We start from the raw sequence: 22,397 nt of genomic DNA, 5'->3' as shown, positions 1-22,397 counted from the left end.
TTTTTAAAAAAGTATTATTCAAGTTTCCCTGGCAATGACTTTTGACTGAAAATGGCAGTTGTGCTCGATTCCGGAGCAGATCTTGAAAACCGTACAATATTTCTTCACCAAACTTGGCACATAAACAGTTCTAGTGGTAACTGGTGCCTTTTGATTGTTTTGGATTTAAAAAAGAAATGTGTTATTCGAGTTTCCTTGGCTACGACTTTTGACTTAGATTGAAAATCACCAAACTTGTCACAGCTCTTGAAAACCGTACAATATTTCTTCACCAAACTTGGCATATAAATAGGTCTAGTGGTAAACTGGTGTCTTTTAATAGTTGGGTAGTTTTTACAAATGTTTCAAACTCAGATCTTTAGATGATTGGTGCTGTACTTCTCAGTACACCTCATGGTGACCCCTGCTCTCAATGATCTCTAAGTAAAGTAAGAACTCCCTTACTTCTCTGATTATTGTTTAAGTAATAACACAACTCATTACAAATACAGTTACGTTTTCTATCATAAACTGTTAGAAGGCAAAACAACACCAGTAATAACTTTTTTAGTCCTGCAATTAGGCCAATTACAAAAAGGTCCATTGAACATAGTTCATAGTGACTGACAAATGGGGTGACTGACAACTGGGATGACCGACAACTGGGGTGACTGACAACTGGGGTGACTGACAACTGGGGTGACTGACAACTGGGATAACTGACAACTGGGGTGACTGACAACTGACAACTGGGATAACTGACAACTGGGATGACTGACAACTGGGGTGACTGACAACTGGGATGACTGACAACTAGGATAACTGACAACTGGGGTGACTGACAACTGGGGTGACTGACAACTGGGATGACTGACAACTGGGATGACTGACAACTGGGGTGACTGACAACTGGGGTGACTGACAACTGGGGTGACTGACAACTGGGATGACTGACAACTGGGATGACTGACAACTGGGATGACTGACAACTGACAACTGGGATGACTGACAACTGGGGTGACTGACAACTGGGGTGACTGACAACTGGGGTGACTGACAACTGGGATGACTGACAACTGGGATGACTGACAACTGGGGTGACTGACAACTAGGATAACTGACAACTGGGATGACTGACAACTGACAACTGGGATGACTGACAACTGGGGTGACTGACAACTGGGATGACTGACAACTGGGGTGACTGACAACTGGGATGACTGACAACTGGGATGACCGACAACTGGGATGACTGACAACTAGGATGACTGACAACTGGGATGACTGACAACTGGGATGACTGACAACTGGGGTGACTGACAACTGGGGTGACTGACAACTGGGATGACTGACAACTAGGATGACTGACAACTGGGGTGACCGACAACTGGGATGACTGACAACTGGGGTGACTGACAACTGGGGTGACTGACAACTGGGATGACTGACAAATGGGGTGACTGACAACTGGGGTGACTGACAACTGGGATGACTGACAACTGGGGTGACTGACAACTGGGGTGACTGACAACTGGGATGACTGACAACTGGGATGACCGACAACTGGGATGACTGACAACTGACAACTGGGATGACTGACAACTGGGGTGACTGACAACTGGGGTGACTGACAACTGGGATGACTGACAACTGGGGTGACTGACAACTAGGATAACTGACAACTGGGGTGACTGACAACTGGGGTGACTGACAACTGGGATGACTGACAACTGACAACTGGGATGACTGACAACTGGGATGACTGACAACTGGGGTGACTGACAACTGGGGTGACTGACAACTAGGATAACTGACAACTGGGATGACTGACAACTGGGATGACTGACAACTGGGATGACTGACAACTGGGATGACTGACAACTGGGATGACTGACAACTGGGGTGACTGACAACTAGGATAACTGACAACTGGGGTGACTGACAACTGGGGTGACTGACAACTGGGATGACTGACAACTGGGATGACTGACAACTAGGATAACTGACAACTGGGACAACTGACAACTGGGGTGACTGACAACTAGGATAACTGACAACTGGGATGACTGACAACTGGGATGACTGACAACTGGGATGACTGACAACTGGGATGACTGACAACTGGGATGACTGACAACTGGGGTGACTGACAACTAGGATAACTGACAACTGGGGTGACTGACAACTGGGGTGACTGACAACTGGGATGACTGACAACTGGGATGACTGACAACTAGGATAACTGACAACTGGGACAACTGACAACTGGGGTGACTGACAACTAGGATAACTGACAACTGGGACAACTGACAACTGGGATGACTGACAACTGGGACAACTGACAACTGGGGTGACTGACAACTAGGATGACTGACAACTGGGGTGACTGACAACTGGGGTGACTGACAACTGGGATGACTGACAACTGACAACTAGGATGACTGACAACTGACAACTGGGATGACTGACAACTGGGATGACTGACAACTGGGATGACTGACAACTGGGGTGACTGACAACTGGGATGACTGACAACTAGGATAACTGACAACTGGGGTGACTGACAACTGGGGTGACTGACAACTGGGATGACTGACAACTGACAACTGGGATGACTGACAACTGGGGTGACTGACAACTGGGATGACTGACAACTGGGGTGACTGACAACTGGGATAACTGACAACTGGGATGACTGACAACTGACAACTGGGATGACTGACAACTGGGGTGACTGACAACTGGGGTGACTGACAACTGGGATGACTGACAACTAGGATAACTGACAACTGGGGTGACTGACAACTGGGATGACTGACAACTAGGATAACTGACAACTGGGGTGACTGACAACTAGGATAACTGACAACTGGGATGACTGACAACTGGGATGACTGACAACTCGGATAACTGACAACTGGGGTGACTGACAACTGGGGTGACTGACAACTGGGATGACTGACAACTGGGATGACTGACAACTGGGATGACTGACAACTAGGATAACTGACAACTGGGGTGACTGACAACTGGGATGACTGACAACTGGGATAACTGACAACTGGGGTGACTGACAACTGGGGTGACTGACAACTGGGATGACTGACAACTGGGATAACTGACAACTGGGGTGACTGACAACTGGGGTGACTGACAACTGGGATGACTGACAACTGGGATGACTGACAACTGGGGTGACTGACAACTGGGATGACTGACAACTGGGATAACTGATAACTGACAACTGGGATGACTGACAACTGGGGTGACTGACAACTGGGGTGACTGACAACTGGGATAACTGATAACTGACAACTGGGATGACTGACAACTGGGGTGACTGACAACTAGGATAACTGACAACTGGGGTGACTGACAACTGGGATGACTGACAACTGGGATGACTGACAACTGACAACTGGGATGACTGACAACTGGGATGACTGACAACTGGGATGACTGACAACTGACAACTGGGGTGACTGACAACTGGGATGACTGACAACTGACAACTGGGATGACTGACAACTGGGGTGACTGACAACTGGGATGACTGACAACTGGGGTGACTGACAACTGGGATGACTGACAACTGGGATGACTGACAACTGGGGTGACTGACAACTGGGATGACTGACAACTGGGATGACTGACAACTGGGATGACTGACAACTGGGGTGACTGACAACTAGGATAACTGACAACTGGGGTGACTGACAACTGGGGTGACTGACAACTGGGGTGACTGACAACTGGGATGACTGACAACTGACAACTGGGATGACTGACAACTGGGGTGACTGACAACTGGGATGACTGACAACTGGGGTGACTGACAACTGGGATAACTGACAACTGGGATGACTGACAACTGACAACTGGGATGACTGACAACTGGGGTGACTGACAACTGGGGTGACTGACAACTGGGATGACTGACAACTAGGATAACTGACAACTGGGGTGACTGACAACTGGGATGACTGACAACTAGGATAACTGACAACTGGGGTGACTGACAACTAGGATAACTGACAACTGGGATGACTGACAACTGGGATGACTGACAACTAGGATAACTGACAACTGGGGTGACTGACAACTGGGGTGACTGACAACTGGGATGACTGACAACTGACAACTGGGATGACTGACAACTGGGGTGACTGACAACTGGGATGACTGACAACTGGGGTGACTGACAACTGGGATGACTGACAACTAGGATAACTGACAACTGGGGTGACTGACAACTGGGGTGACTGACAACTGGGATGACTGACAACTGACAACTGGGATGACTGACAACTGGGGTGACTGACAACTGGGATGACTGACAACTGGGGTGACTGACAACTGGGATAACTGACAACTGGGATGACTGACAACTGACAACTGGGATGACTGACAACTGGGGTGACTGACAACTGGGGTGACTGACAACTGGGATGACTGACAACTAGGATAACTGACAACTGGGGTGACTGACAACTGGGATGACTGACAACTAGGATAACTGACAACTGGGGTGACTGACAACTGGGATGACTGACAACTGGGATGACTGACAACTGGGGTGACTGACAACTGGGGTGACTGACAACTGGGGTGACTGACAACTGGGGTGACTGACAACTGGGGTGACTGACAACTGGGATGACTGACAACTGGGGTGACTGACAACTGGGATGACTGACAACTGGGGTGACTGACAACTGGGATGACTGACAACTGGGATGACTGACAACTGGGATGACTGACAACTAGGATAACTGACAACTGGGGTGACTGACAACTGGGATGACTGACAACTGGGGTGACTGACAACTGGGGTGACTGACAACTAGGATAACTGACAACTGGGGTGACTGACAACTGGGATGACTGACAACTGGGGTGACTGACAACTGGGATGACTGACAACTGGGATGACTGACAACTGGGATGACTGACAACTGACAACTGGGGTGACTGACAACTGGGGTGACTGACAACTGGGGTGACCGACAACTAGGATAACTGACAACTGGGATGACTGACAACTAGGATAACTGACAACTGGGATGACTGACAACTAGGATAACTGACAACTGGGATAACTGACAACTGGGGTGACTGACAACTGGGGTGACTGACAACTGGGATGACTGACAACTGGGGTGACTGACAACTGGGATGACTGACAACTGGGGTGACCGACAACTAGGATAACTGACAACTGGGATGACTGACAACTGGGGTGACTGACAACTGGGGTGACTGACAACTGGGGCGACTGACAACTGGGATGACTGACAACTGGGATGACTGACAACTGGGGTGACTGACAACTGGGGTGACTGACAACTAGGATGACTGACAACTAGGATGACTGACAACTAGGATAACTGACAACTGGGGTGACTGACAACTAGGATAACTGACAACTGGGATGACTGACAACTAGGATGACTGACAACTGGGATGACTGACAACTAGGATGACTGACAACTGGGGTGACTGACAACTGGGATGACTGACAACTGGGGTGACTGACAACTGGGATGACTGACAACTGGGGTGACTGACAACTGGGATGACTGACAACTGGGATAACTGACAACTGGGGTGACTGACAACTGGGATGACTGACAACTGGGATGACTGACAACTGGGATGACCGACAACTGGGATGACTGACAACTGGGATGACCGACAACTGGGATGACTGACAACTGGGATGACTGACAACTGGGGTGACTGACAACTGGGATGACTGACAACTAGGATAACTGACAACTGGGGTGACTGACAACTGGGGTGACTGACAACTGGGATGACTGACAACTGGGATGACTGACAACTGGGATGACTGACAACTGGGATGACTGACAACTGGGATGACCGACAACTGGGATGACTGACAACTGGGATGACTGACAACTGGGGTGACTGACAACTGGGATGACTGACAACTGGGATGACTGACAACTGGGGTGACTGACAACTGGGATGACTGACAACTGGGATGACTGACAACTGGGATGACTGACAACTGGGGTGACTGACAACTGGGATGACTGACAACTGGGGTGACTGACAACTGGGATGACTGACAACTGGGATGACTGACAACTGGGATGACTGACAACTGGGATGACTGACAACTGGGGTGACTGACAACTGGGATAACTGACAACTGGGGTGACTGACAACTAGGATAACTGACAACTGGGACAACTGACAACTGGGATGACTGACAACTAGGATAACTGACAACTGGGATGACTGACAGCTAGGATAACTGATAACTGACAACTGGGGTGACTGACAACTGGGATGACTGACAACTGGGATGACTGACAACTGGGGTGACTGACAACTGGGATGACTGACAACTGGGATAACTGACAACTGGGATGACTGACAACTGGGGTGACTGACAACTGGGATGACTGACAACTGACAACTGGGATGACTGACAACTGGGATGACTGACAACTGAGGTGACTGACAACTGGGGTTAACTGGGATGACTGACAACTGGGGTGACTGACAACTGAGGTGACTGACAACTGGGATGACTGACAACTGGGATGACTGACAACTGACAACTGGGATGACTGACAACTGGGATGACTGACAACTGAGGTGACTGACAACTGGGGTTAACTGGGATGACTGACAACTGGGGTGACTGACAACTGGGATGACTGACAACTGGGGTGACCGACAACTGGGATGACTGACAACTGGGGTGACTGACAACTGGGATGACTGACAACTGGGATGACTGACAACTGGGATGACTGACAACTAGGATAACTGACAACTGGGGTGACTGACAACTGGGGTGACTGACAACTGGGGTGACTGACAACTAGGATAACTGACAACTGGGATGACTGACAACTGGGATGACTGACAACTGGGATGACTGACAACTGGGATAACTGACAACTGGGGTGACTGACAACTTGGGTGACTGACAACTGGGATGACTGACAACTGGGATGACTGACAACTGGGATGACTGACAACTGGGATGACTGACAACTGGGATGACTGACAACTGGGATAACTGACAACTGGGATGACTGACAAATGGGGTGACTGACAACTGGGGTGACTGACAACTGGGATGACTGACAACTGGGATGACTGACAACTGGGATGACTGACAACTGGGATGACTGACAACTGGGGTGACTGACAACTGGGGTGACTGACAACTGGGGTTAACTGGGATGACTGACAACTGGGATGACTGACAACTGGGGTGACTGACAACTGGGATAACTGACAACTGGGGTTAACTGGGATGACTGACAACTGGGGTGACTGACAACTGGGATGACTGACAACTGGGATGACTGACAACTGGGATAACTGACAACTAGGATAACTGGGATGACTGACAACTGGGATAACTGACAACTGGGGTTAACTGGGATGACTGACAACTGGGATGACTGACAACTGGGGTGACTGACAACTGGGGTGACTGACAACTGGGGTGACTGACAACTGGGGTGACTGACAACTGGGATGACCGACAACTGGGATGACTGACAACTGGGGTGACTGACAACTGGGGTGACTGACAACTGGGATGACTGACAACTGGAATGACTGACAACTGGGATGACTGACAACTGGGGTGACTGACAACTGGGATGACTGACAACTGGGATGACTGACAACTGGGATGACTGACAACTAGGATAACTGACAACTGGGATGACTGACAACTAGGATAACTGACAACTGGGGTGACTGACAACTGGGATGACTGACAACTAGGATAACTGACAACTGGGATGACTGACAACTGGGATGACTGACAACTGGGATGACTGACAACTGGGATGACTGACAACTAGGATAACTGACAACTGGGATGACTGACAACTAGGATAACTGACAACTGGGACAACTGACAAATGGGGTGACTGACAACTGGGATGACTGACAACTGGGGTGACCGACAACTGGGGTGACTGACAACTGGGATGACCGACAACTGGGGTTTAGCCTTCATGATTGTCTATCTGATGACATTGTTTGTGGAGCAACTTGTCCAGGTATATCTGTCATGTCTCATTGGTTATATGTCTTATTTATCATAGAACATTAAAGTACACCTGTGTCTTTTCCTCTACACTATTCATAGCATCAGTTTCGTTGTTATGGTAACCATATCCATTAGATCCTGTGTTGTCAATCAGTGGACAAAAGCAGACACAATTATTAATCGGCTTCATGTACTGAATATTTTTGAAGAAAAAATTCAGTTTAGGAAGACTGACATCATTCAGTTAATTGTCTTTCTTGCTGAGTAGCCCAAGGGTCAGGTATGGCAGGGTCGTTTGAATTTCAAACCAGTGTGTTGATTTTAGTCTCATGAAATGTTTTTAATTAAGTTCAAAGACCTGCTCACATGTATACAATATTTTAGTATCACTATTGTGTGTATAAGGCAAGATGTAGGCATCCCCATGGGCACCAATTGTGCTGATCTGTTTCTTTATGCATATGAATCGGAACTTCTGCTCGGATGGGCAAAGTCAAAACAAGGTAATTTGGCCGAGAAGTTTAACTTAAGTTTCAGGTATATCAATGATCTGATATCATTCAATAACAGTCAACTAGCCAATTCCCTTCCACTGATTTACCCACCGGAACTAGAAATAAAGGAGACCAGTGAGACCGCCTCATCTGTTTCATATTTAGATCTATGCATAAAGATTCAGAGTGACAAAACACTCTCCACAAGACTGTATGACCAGAGGGGTGACTTCAACCTTTCAATAGTAAACTTTCCCTACATGCCTAGCAATATTCCAGCAGCTCCAGCCTTTGGTGTCTACATTTCACAACTTGTGAGGTACAATCGAGCACGCTCTTTCATCAAAGATTTCAATGATCGTCATACTTTGTTGTGCAGAGTTGTGTCCCTTATGCACACATTAAGAAACCTAAGACTATGGCTTTGATCCCCGTTTGCCCCAATCATGTTTCTAGGTGTTCGCACCATACCCATGCTCGTGGTATTCACCAAAGTGGTAAACATCTAAGACCTGCATCTCTTCAAACTTTCCTCCAAAATATTACTGGAATACTATCAAACCCAACTCACTTAATTCTTAAAAGTTGTTTGATCAAGCTGACAACATTCAAGGCCTTAGCAAAGGTTTCAAAAAGTTTAAGGCATTTCCAAATTTGAAGCATCACTGACCAAATGATGTCTGATGCAATTCCCTGTTTTGACTTGTACCGTATGTTCCTGTGTTTTTTCAAGTGAACAATTTTTGTGAACACCTGGTATCATTACCATTTAACAGTGATTCATAAAGAATTGCTTATGATATAGTCGGAATGGTACAATCAATTCTGCTTTTGGCAGAGATTTCTTGTGAATATGGGTTGTTTTTTGTTTTTTTCACAATATTGATCACTTGATTGTATGGTCAAGACTTGATTGTTTACAGACCGCTATGCTATTGCTAGAGTATTGCTGGAATATTGCTGAGTGCAGCTTTAAACAAGAAGCAAACAAACTAACATATCCTGTACTCCATTACCCTAAGAGTGTTGATTTCAAAGCGATATGTCCACCTAATATAACTGGAAATGAACAGTGCATTTAAAGTTCTTTCTGAAACATAGTTCATGTCAAATAGGTAGATAACTGTCATAATAAGTATGTACATGTGTTGAAGATATTTCAGCTGAAGTTGGTGTTGATCTTGGAGGCCTTATGTTTTAGAATAATGAATTTTTATCCAGTTTGGAGGCTGCAGTACATGAAGATCAAATTTCACATGACTTTTCACCCATACAAACCAAATATAGACTTCTGATTTAGCTTGGTCAAAAGCTCACCTCAAATTTGGAGGATTGATGTATAAACAAATAGTTATTGGAATGTTTAATAGACTAACAAACAAGGTGAAAGAAGTGAAATGGCCATATTTGACAAATCTGTCCGAACTCAGTGGTTCTTATTGAGTTGCTCTGTTTATAGCACAATTTCTATAGAGCCTTTGTTCATGTCTCATTCAGCCATGTTGTGATGTACAATTGTTGTTTTCAGGCAAATACTCCTGTGTGTGTCTCCATGGGGACAGAAAACCTCCAGAGAGGAAAGCCAATCTCCAGAAATTCAAGGTAAATTGATGGAATCAGTGATTAAATAGGCTTTTCTTACTGATTTGCAAATTCAATTCAGATTAATGGGTTACTTTATTCCTCAGTTCAGATCATATGTACATGTATTTGAATTTTGTAATAGGAATGTTTTCTCTGGCAAACCCTGTTCTCCTAGGTAGTATGGATGATCAGCTTCCTTTGTCTGGATGGAGACAAGCACAGCCACAGGAAGTATAAAATCAATAATGCCAGGACTTGCACATTATCTCCAGGAATGGACAACATGTACACAATCACCTTCATAGGTGTCAGGACCAGCCATTATAGAGATCAGTCAATATTGGCTTTTCTTGGATTATGTATAATGATGAAATGTTTGTCCATGGACTCGGGATTTTGGAATATACCTTAAGGTCCCCAGCTACCTATGCTTGCTGTAACAGGCAGCTTATGGATAGGGTGGTCTGGCTCAGGGACTTAGTTGATTGGATGTCCTCACTGGATTGTCTGGTCCAGATTTGATTATATACAGACCACCGTCATACAGCTTGAATATTGCCAAGTGTTGCATTGAAAAACAAAAGATAAACATTAAATTCAAAAACAAATGAAATTGTTAATTTTATTTAAAGCCATATGACAAATAATTGTTGGGACCTCCTCTTTATTGATGTCCTTCATGAAGTTATTCTCCCCGCCATGACGTGCAAGGGGGATATAGGAATGGGTGCTGTCCATCTGTCTGTTAGTCACGTTTCGTTTCCAGAGCAGAACTAAAAAAACATGAGAGATGTCTAAACCAAACTTGGTACATAGATAGGTCTAGTGGTAAACTTTTTGATAGTTGGAATGTTAAAAAATATATTTTTCAAGTTTCCATTGCAACGATTTTGGCTTAGATTGAAAATGGCCATAGTGCTCGTTTCCAGGGCAGATCTTAAAATCAGTACAATATTTCTTGCCTTGCACACAACCTGACATGTCATATTGGTGGGGGATATGAATATTTCATGCCTGTTTGTTTACTTTCAGGATGGTAAGGTGCGCTTCCTCATCTGCACTGATGTAGCAGCCCGGGGAATAGATGTGTCAGGATTGCCCTATGGTGAGACACTAGCAGGTTTAGGTCTTCACTGGCCAACTAGTCGCATAGAGTGCCTTCCTATTCTTGCATTGCAAGGATGTGAAAAAGAATTCTAGCATAATACACACATCCCACATCCAGACATCATTTTCATTCATCCTGTACTGCTTAACAGTGGTCCATATACGGGTCATTCTCTGAAAAAGTAACTGTGTCCTCAAAATGGTACCAGCATTTGTCTCTAAGTTTGCGTGGCCAGAAAAAACGATTTGCATTCCTGTTCTTTCCCACTTTATGCATACATTCCACAAAAACTTCAGCTAGCTCTATATTTTCAACATAACCAGGATGTTAGAGCCGAATTTTAGGTATTTGTGGTTCATTGAGAATCCTTTTAATTGGAACTTTGTTAGGGTTTGTATGTGTACATGGATGCATGTGTTTAGTATAGTTATAAGATAAAACATTAGAAACAGCCAGCCCTTGCTGCCAGTGGCCGTTTCAGGCTATTTTCCCAGGGGTTGGTGACAGCAATAGTATAATGTTGCAGCTAAGACTTAAAAGTTAATTGTTTTGTGTGGAGTCTTAGAGGTCGTGACCTGATCAACCGCGATAAGCATCCCACAAGAATTTCAGATATATAGTTGGACGAATGAGTGTGAGAGAGAGACCAGAGAGTTTTAAGATACGAAAGAAGTAAGACATGTTTCTAAGAGAGTGTAAGAAGATTGTGTTAAGGGAATAGAGGACATACGGTTTTTCAACCTGTCCGAGCTACTGTCCGAGCTACTATCCTGCATTTATCCTGCAACTGTGCTGCAACTGTTTATTATATTACGACTTATTCTTGGAGTGTGTGATATATTATTCAATAATTGTGTGGATATTCACTGAATTTATGGAATTATGTTATATGGAATTTGTGAAGTTTGAAATTAAAGGCAATATTAAAGTGCTGGATCGAGTTGAAACTTTGATATCCTCTATCTCCATTAATTAGACAATTTAAGAGTTCACACAGGATATGATATGTTATACAACATATTTCCCCAGGCATTCGTTTGTATCAACTGGCTGGTGTATTTTCTTTTGTCTTTCCATCTTATCATCGTCTGAACTTTGTACCATTTCCTTATGTGTCTATTGGTGACTCTCCATTCTGTCAGCACACATCTCCACTTCTCTCTTCCTCCCCCCCCCCCCCCCCCCCCACCCCCCACCCCCATCAGACTCTCCATTCTGTAGGCACACACCTCCACTTCTCTCCCCCCCCCCCCCTCAGACTCTCCATTCTGTCAGCACACACACCTCCACTTCTCTCTTTCCCCCACTAATACACTCAATTATGTAGGCACACACCTCCACTTCTCTCCCCCCCCCATCAGACTCTCCATTCTGTCAGCACACACCTCCACTTCTCTCTTTCCCCCACTCCGACTCTCCATTCTGTCAGCACACACCTCAACTTCTCTCTTTCCCCCGCTCATACACTTCTCTCTTCTTCCCCCCCCTCTCAGACTCTCCATTCTTTAGGCACACACCTCCACTTCTCTCTCTCCCCCCCCCCCCCCCCAGACTCTCCATTCTTTAGGCACACACCTCCACTTCTCTCCTCCCCCCCCCCCCCTCTCAGACTCTCCATTCTGCAGGCACACACCTCCACTTCTCTCTTCCCCCCCTCTCAGACTCTCCATTCTGTAGGCACACACCTCCACTTCTCTCTTCCCCCCCTCTCAGACTCTCCATTCTTTAGGCACACACCTCCACTTCTCTCCTCCCCCCTCCCAGACTCTCGATTCTGTCAGCACACACCTCCACTTCTCTCTTCCTTCCCCCCCGACTCTCCATTCTGTAGGCACACACCTCCACTTCTCTCTCCTCCCCCCCCCCCCCTCTCAGACTCTCCATTCTGTAGGCACACACCTCCACTTCTCTCTCCTCCTTCCCCCCCCCCCCCTCTCAGACTCTCCATTCTGTAGGCACACACCTCCACTTCTCTCTTCCCCCCCTCTCAGACTCTCCATTCTTTAGGCACACACCTCCACTTCTCTCCTCCCCCCTCCCAGACTCTCGATTCTGTCAGCACACACCTCCACTTCTCTCCTCCCCCCTCCCAGACTCTCGATTCTGTCAGCACACACCTCCACTTCTCTCCCCCCCCCATCAGACTCTCCATTCTGTCAGCACACACCTCCACTTCTCTCTTTCCCCCACTCCGACTCTCCATTCTGTCAGCACACACCTCAACTTCTCTCTTTCCCCCGCTCATACACTTCTCTCTTCTTCCCCCCCCTCTCAGACTCTCCATTCTGTAGGCACACACCTCCACTTCTCTCTTCCCCCCCTCTCAGACTCTCCATTCTTTAGGCACACACCTCCACTTCTCTCCTCCCCCCTCCCAGACTCTCGATTCTGTCAGCACACACCTCCACTTCTCTCTTCCTTCCCCCCCGACTCTCCATTCTGTAGGCACACACCTCCACTTCTCTCTCCTCCCCCCCCCCCCTCTCAGACTCTCCATTCTGTAGGCACACACCTCCACTTCTCTCTCCTCCTTCCCCCCCCCCCCCCCCCCCCCTCTCAGACTCTCCATTCTGTAGGCACACACCTCCACTTCTCTCTTCCCCCCCCTCTCAGACTCTCCATTCTGTAGGCACACACCTCCACTTCTCTCTTTCCCCCACTCCGACTCTCCATTCTGTCAGCACACACCTCAACTTCTCTCTTTCCCCCACTCATACACTTCTCTCTTCCCCCCCCCCCACCCCTCTCAGACTCTCCATTCTTTAGGCACACACCTCCACTTCTCTCCCCCCCCCCCCCCCCCCTCTCAGACTCTCCATTCTGTAGGCACACACCTCCACTTCTCTCTTCCCCCCCCTCTCAGACTCTCCATTCTGTAGGCACACACCTCCACTTCTCTCTTTCCCCCACTCATACACTCCATTCTGTCAGCACACACCTCCACTTCTCTCTTTCCCCCACTCATACACTCCATTCTGTCAGCACACACCTCCACTACTCTCTTTCCCCCACTCATACACTCCATTCTGTCAGCACACACTTCCAGTTCTCTCTTTCCCCCACTCCGACTCTCCATTCTGTCAGCAGACACCTCCACTTCTCTCTTTCCCCCACTCAGAATCTCCATTCTGTCAGCACACACCTCCACTTCTCTCTTCTCCCCCCCCCCCCTCTCAGACTCTCCATTCTGTCAGCACACACCTCCACTTCTCTCTTCCCCCCCCTCTCAGACTCTCCATTCTGTAGGCACACACCTCCACTTCTCTCCCACCCCCCTCTCAGACTCTCCATTCTGTCAGCACACACCTCCACTTCTCTCTTCTCCCCCCCCCCCCCCCTCTCAGACTCTCCATTCTGTCAGCACACACCTCCACTTCTCTCTTCCCCCCCCTCTCAGACTCTCCATTCTTTAGGCACACACCTCCCCTTCTCTCTCCCCCCCCCCCCTCTCAGACTCTCCATTCTGTAGGCACACACCTCAACTTCTCTCTTTCCTCCACTCATACACTCCATTCTGTCAGCACACACCTCCACTTCTCTCTTTCCTCCACTCATACACTCCATTCTGTCAGCAGACACCTCCATTTCTTTCTTTTCCCCACGCATAAACACAGTGTTTGAAGTGATCATGTAACATTACTTCCTTTAAAGTTGTTAAATATGTTACATTTCTTAATAATGTACAACAGTAGGGCGAGCAAAATGAATAATTGTTTATTATTTGTGTCAACATGATACAAAAATGCTATAATGTCTTTGCTGTCACTGCAATGTGTCTGTGCTGTCACTATTAAAAGTCTGTGCTGTTACCAAAGATCTACTATGCAGTGTAATCAGTGTTTATTGATTGACCCAAATGCTAATAATATTCAGATTTTCATGCAACAAGCAAACATACAAAATACATTACCATTCATGTTTTCTTTGTCTTTTAATATGTATATGTTGAAACATTTATTGAACACTATATGTTTGTGCTGTCGCCTAAATATGTGACTTTGTTTTAAGGTGACAGCAGAGACAGTGACAGGAGAGACAAACTATGACAGAATGCCAACTTAGGGCAATGACTTCTTCCTTGCACTACAAAAAGCACACTGTTTGAGTTCCATTCTGACAGTCAAATACACTCATTATATTTGATTTTTTTAATAACAATTTCAGAATCCAAAATGCATGGTGACAGCACAGACACCTACAAAAAGTACACATCAAAAGACAACATTTACCAGTTATTTTCAAGATTCTTCACTACTGTAAAGTGCTCGAGCATATGGTGACATGATAGTACTGGAAAGGAAGTGACCTGCAAAGACCTTAGCCTTCTGGGATCCCAAAGGAGCAATTATTATTTGTATTTGTACTATCTGGTGACAGGACAGACACTATTACTCTGGACAAGATTACTGTTGCCAAAAATAATGAATCCAATTGGAAGACCAACAGGTTATTAGCCTTTCATGATGTCATGCTACATAAATCACCAGGGCTTTGGAAAGTATTTGTTCCCAGACACTTTAGATAATTTGAGAAAGTTTGATTTTTTATTTGTGGACAACAAATTTCTGCACATGTCTGCACATTTAAGGTATTTTACTTGCTAACATAAGGTTATAGCAGTAATTTGATCAGAATGTTGCATACATCTGATAAATATCTTCATTGTCAAGTAATCTGAAAACAGAATTATAAGTTGTTTTCAAGAAAATTCATCTGGACAGGAAATTTTACTTTTTTATAGAATGACCCATGAGAATAGAAACCAAATCTTAACTAAAACAATATGACCTAGAGTTCAAGGTTATCAAGGGACACAACTTCAGTCAAATGATATGATACCCAATTTTTATAAAATTGGTTTGGTTCATTTTGTTTTTAAATAGATTTATTTTTCACTGATATATCTTTGTTTAAGCTGCTGCTTAAATGTTTCAAGGTTAGATATTCTATAATTAATTTATACTTATCTAAGAATGAAAAATTTGGCAAGTAACAACATGGGAAGATCAACATTTCATTGGTAATATAGTTACGGTATGCAGTGCATACACATGGTTGGTGTTCTTTATAGATATCTAATGTAACGGAAATGTAACAATTTAAGAAAATGGAAACAATAATAATAGTTTCAAATTGATAGTACAGCCTTAAATTACTGCCTTGTCATCTTAATTTGTTAACTGTATATGTGTTTGATTAATATTTAAGTCAAAACCAGGAGTATATGTAGAAGCAGTTGATAATAAATTGTTATTGCTATTCTTCAATTACTGCCTTGTCATCTCAATTTGTAAACAGTATATGTGTTAAATTAAAATAGAAGCAGCTTATGTCCCACATCTGGTCACTTGAACAGACCAGGTGATGTGGTTTCACTATACAGCCAGCGCTGCATGGTATGTCACATAATGATGTGCCTCAAGTTGGGAACTTGCAGCAACCAGGGACAATATACACCAGGAAATGACACTGATGTCAGATATGACACTTGAATAAGGAGGTTATGTTTTTTCTCACTCACCCAGTGATAAATGTTCAATCCCGCTACTTCATGCAAGACAGTCTCCATGGTCTAGTGGTGGAGTGTCTGCCCAGAGGGTAGAAGGTCTGGGGTTCGATCCCCGGCCATGTCATACCAAAAGACATTAAAAGATGGTACTTGTTGTTACCCTGCCTGGCACTCAGTATTAAGGAGCTAAAAACAAGGACTGGTCAGCTCTGAGTCAGTATTCTGTGTCTGAATGGGGTATTCATGTTAAACTGCGGCATGGTATCTCAGTGGACTAGCACTATAGAAACGGCATTAATCGGCACAGAAACACACACACACACTCACACGTGCATGCACGTCCCTATATAAGTGGTTAAACCCCATTAACCTCACCTCACCTCCCGTCACCTCATCTCACCTTCATGTATTATGGCATTACTATTACATTCATGATATGAAAGGAAAAACACCTTGAGTGATTATAGGTTCAGTCTTTATTGGCTGTACATGAAATCCATTTCTTATGACAGATGTACAGATGTCATTCACGGAAGGTCGTGTTCTTATACGGGCCAATTAATTCTCTGAAACCTTATGATCAATATCTTTGACATGATGAGGTTCAGATTAGCATACGTAAAAATACAAAAGAAATTAATTTTCCTATCCGACGTAGGACTTTTCAGCTGCTCCTGGAAATGTTAAGAAATGACAATAGCTGACAGAACAGTTGATGTGGGATACATTAACCCCTTGTTCCCAATGGTTCTGCAACAAAAGACTACATGACATGTCTACCTGGCAAGTATGTTCTAGACACTTGTTATCAATATTTCCAATTTGTTTCAGTTATCAATGTAACACTCCCTGATGAGAAACAAAACTACATTCATCGCATTGGCCGTGTTGGTCGAGCAGAAAGGTAAAAACTTCTTGTTTAATATGGCAAATCAGAATATGTCTATAAACTATGTATGTGGATGCAATGTTTCTACTCACTGTGCATCTGCACACTATGTATCTGCACACTATGTATCTACACACTATGTATCTACACACTATGTACCTACACACTATGTATCTAAACACAATGTATCTAAACACTATGTATCTGCACAATATGTATCTGCACAATATGTATCTACACACTTTGTATCTAAACACTATGTATCTGGGCACTATGTATCTACACACTATGTATCTACACACTATGTATCTGGGCACTATGTATCTACACACTATGTATCTACATACTATGTATCTACACACTATGTATCTACACACTATGTATCTGGGCACCATGTATCTACACACTATGTATCTGGGCACTATGTATCTACACACTATGTATCTACACACTCTGTATCTACATACTATGGATCTACACACTCTGTATCTACACACTCTGTATCTACATACTATGTATCTACACACTATGTATCTACACACCATGTATCTACAAACTATGTATCTACACACTATGTATCTGGGCACTATATATCTACACACTATGTATCTGGGCACCATGGATCTACACACTATGTATCTTGGCACTATGTATCTACACACTATGTATCTACACACTCTGTATCTACACGCTCTGTATCTACACACTATGTATCTACACACTATGTATCTACGTACTATGGATCTACACACTCTGTATCTACACACTCTGTATCTACACACTATGTATCTACACACTCTGTATCTACACACTATGTATCTACACACTATGTATCTACACACTCTGTATCTACATACTATAGATCTACACACTCTGTATCTACACACTCTGTATCTAAATACTATGTATCTACACACTATGTATCTACACACTATGAATCTACACAGTATGTATCTGGGCACTATGTATCTACACACTATGTATCTACACTGTATGTATCTGGGCACCATGTATCTACACACTATGTATCTACACACTATGTATCTACACACTGTGTATCTACACACAATGTATCTACACACTGTGTATCTGGGCACTATGTATCTACACAAAATATATCTACACACTATCTATCTGGGCACCATGTATCTACACACTATATATCTACACACTATGTATCTGGGCACTATATAACTACACACTATGTATCCGGGCACTATGTATCTGGGCACCATGTATCTACACACTATGTATCTACACACTATGTATCTACACACTATGTATCTACACACTGTGTATCTACACACTATGTATCTGGGCACCATGTATCTACACACTATGTATCTGGGCACTATGTATCTACACACTATGTATCTACACACTATGTATCTACACACTATGTATCTGGGCACCATGTATCTACACACTATGTATCTACACACTATGTATCTACACACTGTGTATCTGGGCACCATGTATCTACACACTATGTATCTACACACTATGTATCTGGGCACCATGTATCTACACACTATGTATCTGGGCACTATGTATCTACACACTATGTATCTACACACTATGTATCTACACACCATGTATCTACACACTATGTATCTACACACTATTTATCTACACACCATGTATCTACACACCATGTATCTACACACTATGTATCTACACACTATGTATCTGGGCACCATGTATCTACACACTATGTATCTGGGCACCATGTATCTACACACTATGTATCTGGCCACTATATATCTACACACTATGTATCTGGGCACCATGTATCTACACACTATGTATCTACACACTATGTATCTGGGCACTATGTATCTACACACTATGTATCTACACACTATGTATCTACACACTATGCATCTACACACCATGTATCTACACACCATGTATCTACACACTATGTATCTACACACTATGTATCTGGGCACCATGTATCTACACACTATGTATCTACACACTATGTATCTGGGCACTATGTATCTACACACTATGTATCTACACACTATGTATCTATCTACACACTATGTATCTACACACTATGTATCTGGGCACTATGTATCTACACACTATGTATCTACACACTATGTATCTACACACTATGCATCTACACACCATGTATCTACACACCATGTATCTACACACTATGTATCTACACACTATGTATCTGTGCACCATGTATCTACACACCATGTATCTACACACTATGTATCTACACACCATGTATCTACTCACTATGTATCTACACACTATGTATCTGGGCACTATGTATCTACACACTATGTATCTACACACTATGTATCTTGGCACTATGTATCTACACACTATGTATCTGGGCACTATGTATCTACCCACCATGTATCTACACACCATGTATCTACACACTATGTATCTGTGCACCATGTATCTACACAGTATGTATCTACACAATATGTATCTACACACTATGTATCTGGCCACTATATATCTACACACTATGTATCTGGGCACCATGTATCTACACACTATGTATCTACACACTATGTATCTTGGCACTATGTATCTACACACTATGTATCTACACACTATGTATCTACACACTATGCATCTACACACCATGTATCTACACACCATGTATCTACACACCATGTATCTACACACTATGTATCTGGGCACCATGTATCTACACACTATGTATCTACACACCATGTATCTACTCACTATGTATCTACACACTATGTATCTGGGCACTATGTATCTACACACTATGTATCTACACACTATGTATCTTGGCACTATGTATCTACACACTATGTATCTTGGCACTATGTATCTACCCACCATGTATCTACACACCATGTATCTACACACTATGTATCTGTGCACCATGTATCTACACACCATGTATCTACACACTATGTATCTGGGCACCATGTATCTACACACTATGTATCTACACAATATGTGTCTGGGCACCATGTATCTACACACTATGTATCTACACACTATGTATCTACACACTATGTATCTGGGCACCATGTATCTACACACTATGTATCTACACACTATGTATCTGGGCCTATGCATGGGCGGATACAGCTTTTTTGAAAAGGGGGGGTGCACAATTAAGATCTATTTATTGTCTTTTGTGGTAATTTATACAGAAAAAAAAGATTTTTTTTCGAAATAAAAAGCGGGGATGCGCAGCCCCGCACCCACCCTCTGTATCCGCCCATGCTACAGATCTACACACTATGTATCTGGGCACTATGGTCTGATTTATTTTTATTACTCAAACTCCCTTTGAATCATGACTTATTGTAGGATATTTCGGAACCTTTCATCTGACATTTTGTTGGTTTTCATTTTAGAAATGGTTTGTTTTCTATTTCTCCTTTATTGTTATGAAGACTTTGACATTTGATTAACTCAGATGGGGTTTTTATGGTAGCAGAACCAGACAACTGAGGCCTATAGTTTTTCCCCCAAGTATATAATCTGGGATTATCTGTTGTTTCGCCTTGAATAGTTTAGACATACTGATCAAGTGTCAAGCTGCCAGTTTATTGTCCCCCGCCACGAAGTGGAAGGGGGATATAGGAATGGGTGCCATCCGTCCGTCCGTCACATTTCGTTTACGGAGCAGATCTTGAAAACCGTACCATATTTCTTCACCAAACTTGGCACATAGATAGATCTAGTGGTGAACTGGAGCCTTTTGATAGTTTTGGATTTTAAAAAAAATTGTTTTTGGAGTTTCCACGGCAACGACTTTGATTTAGACTGAAAATGGCGGTAGTCCTCGTTTCCGGAGCAGATCTTGAAAAACGTACCATTTTACTTCACCATATTTTGCACATTGATAGGTCTAGTGGTGAACTTGTGCCTTTTGATAGTTTGGGATTTTTTTAAAAAGTTATTTTTCGAGTTTCCATGGCAACAACTTTGATTTAGACTGAAAATGGCGGTAGTCCTCGTTTCCTCTTTACAAAAAGGCCCAGTGAACATAGTTCATAGGAGCTAATGCATTGCACACACCCGACATGTCATATTGGCGGGGGATGTGAGTATTTCATGCTTGTTGTCTTATGTATTAGTTCAGCATTATAGTGTTCAGTATATACTTGGTGCACATAAAGATTGTTTTTCTGTCATATATATCCTTGTGTTATTTGATTTCGGGGCTCCTAAGTAGTATTTTTGACTACATTTGTCATAACAATCCCAATACGCTAAAACTAGATCATACCTTTGAGAAATCTATTATTAACGCTTGAATGGTCAGATGATCATGTCAGGTGCCATCTTGTTTCCGTCACATGGTTTCAAGCCCCTCCATAACAGTGAAGTTAAACATAGATGCACGTCATGATCAGTCACATGACATTACAGACAGGAAGCTTACAAGCAGCAGCCGATACATCATGGCTGCATACAATTGTTCTGATGCAGAATTATCATCAGATCGAGTTTTGAGGCTTTCATTACTTATTGAATATCTTACCTCATGTAGCTTAATTCGTAGCATTACTTCAGCAGCAACTGGCGAACGCTATGATGTCTTCAGTGGGCTTTGAAGTGTCTACTTTGATTACATTATTAAGCACATGGTTACATATTGTTTAGGGGCTCGAAAAGAGGTGAGGCTCTGAAAGCGTCTGACATGGGGATATATTTTCATGCTTATGTTGTACACAAACTATTGTAAATAACTTAACCTTACTGTAGTGTAATAAACTGAAATATGCTAAAGAATAACAATAGAAAACAATCAATCTGAA

General features: G+C 43.7%; 1 protein-coding gene across 2 annotated transcripts in view; it reads left to right on the top strand.

The window, feature by feature from the left end:
• The window catches only part of LOC124120787 (ATP-dependent RNA helicase DDX1-like), a 386,841-nt gene that overhangs the window by 341,327 nt on the left and 23,117 nt on the right, over nucleotides 1-22,397 (top strand). For both annotated transcript variants that reach the window (XM_048398830.1, XM_048398831.1), the window contains exons 22-24: nucleotides 10,055-10,128; nucleotides 11,143-11,215; nucleotides 17,559-17,631. In XM_048398830.1, coding sequence (XP_048254787.1) covers nucleotides 10,055-10,128; nucleotides 11,143-11,215; nucleotides 17,559-17,631 — 220 coding nt within the window. The remainder of the gene's footprint in view (nucleotides 1-10,054; nucleotides 10,129-11,142; nucleotides 11,216-17,558; nucleotides 17,632-22,397) is intronic.

The sequence above is a fragment of the Haliotis rufescens genome, unplaced genomic scaffold, assembly GCF_023055435.1.
Source record: "Haliotis rufescens isolate VD_foot unplaced genomic scaffold, xgHalRufe1.0.p SCAF_19, whole genome shotgun sequence".
NCBI lineage: Eukaryota > Metazoa > Mollusca > Gastropoda > Lepetellida > Haliotidae > Haliotis > Haliotis rufescens.
Note: the sequence above shows the minus strand (reverse complement) of the source record. Positions and strands in the feature narration are given on the sequence as shown.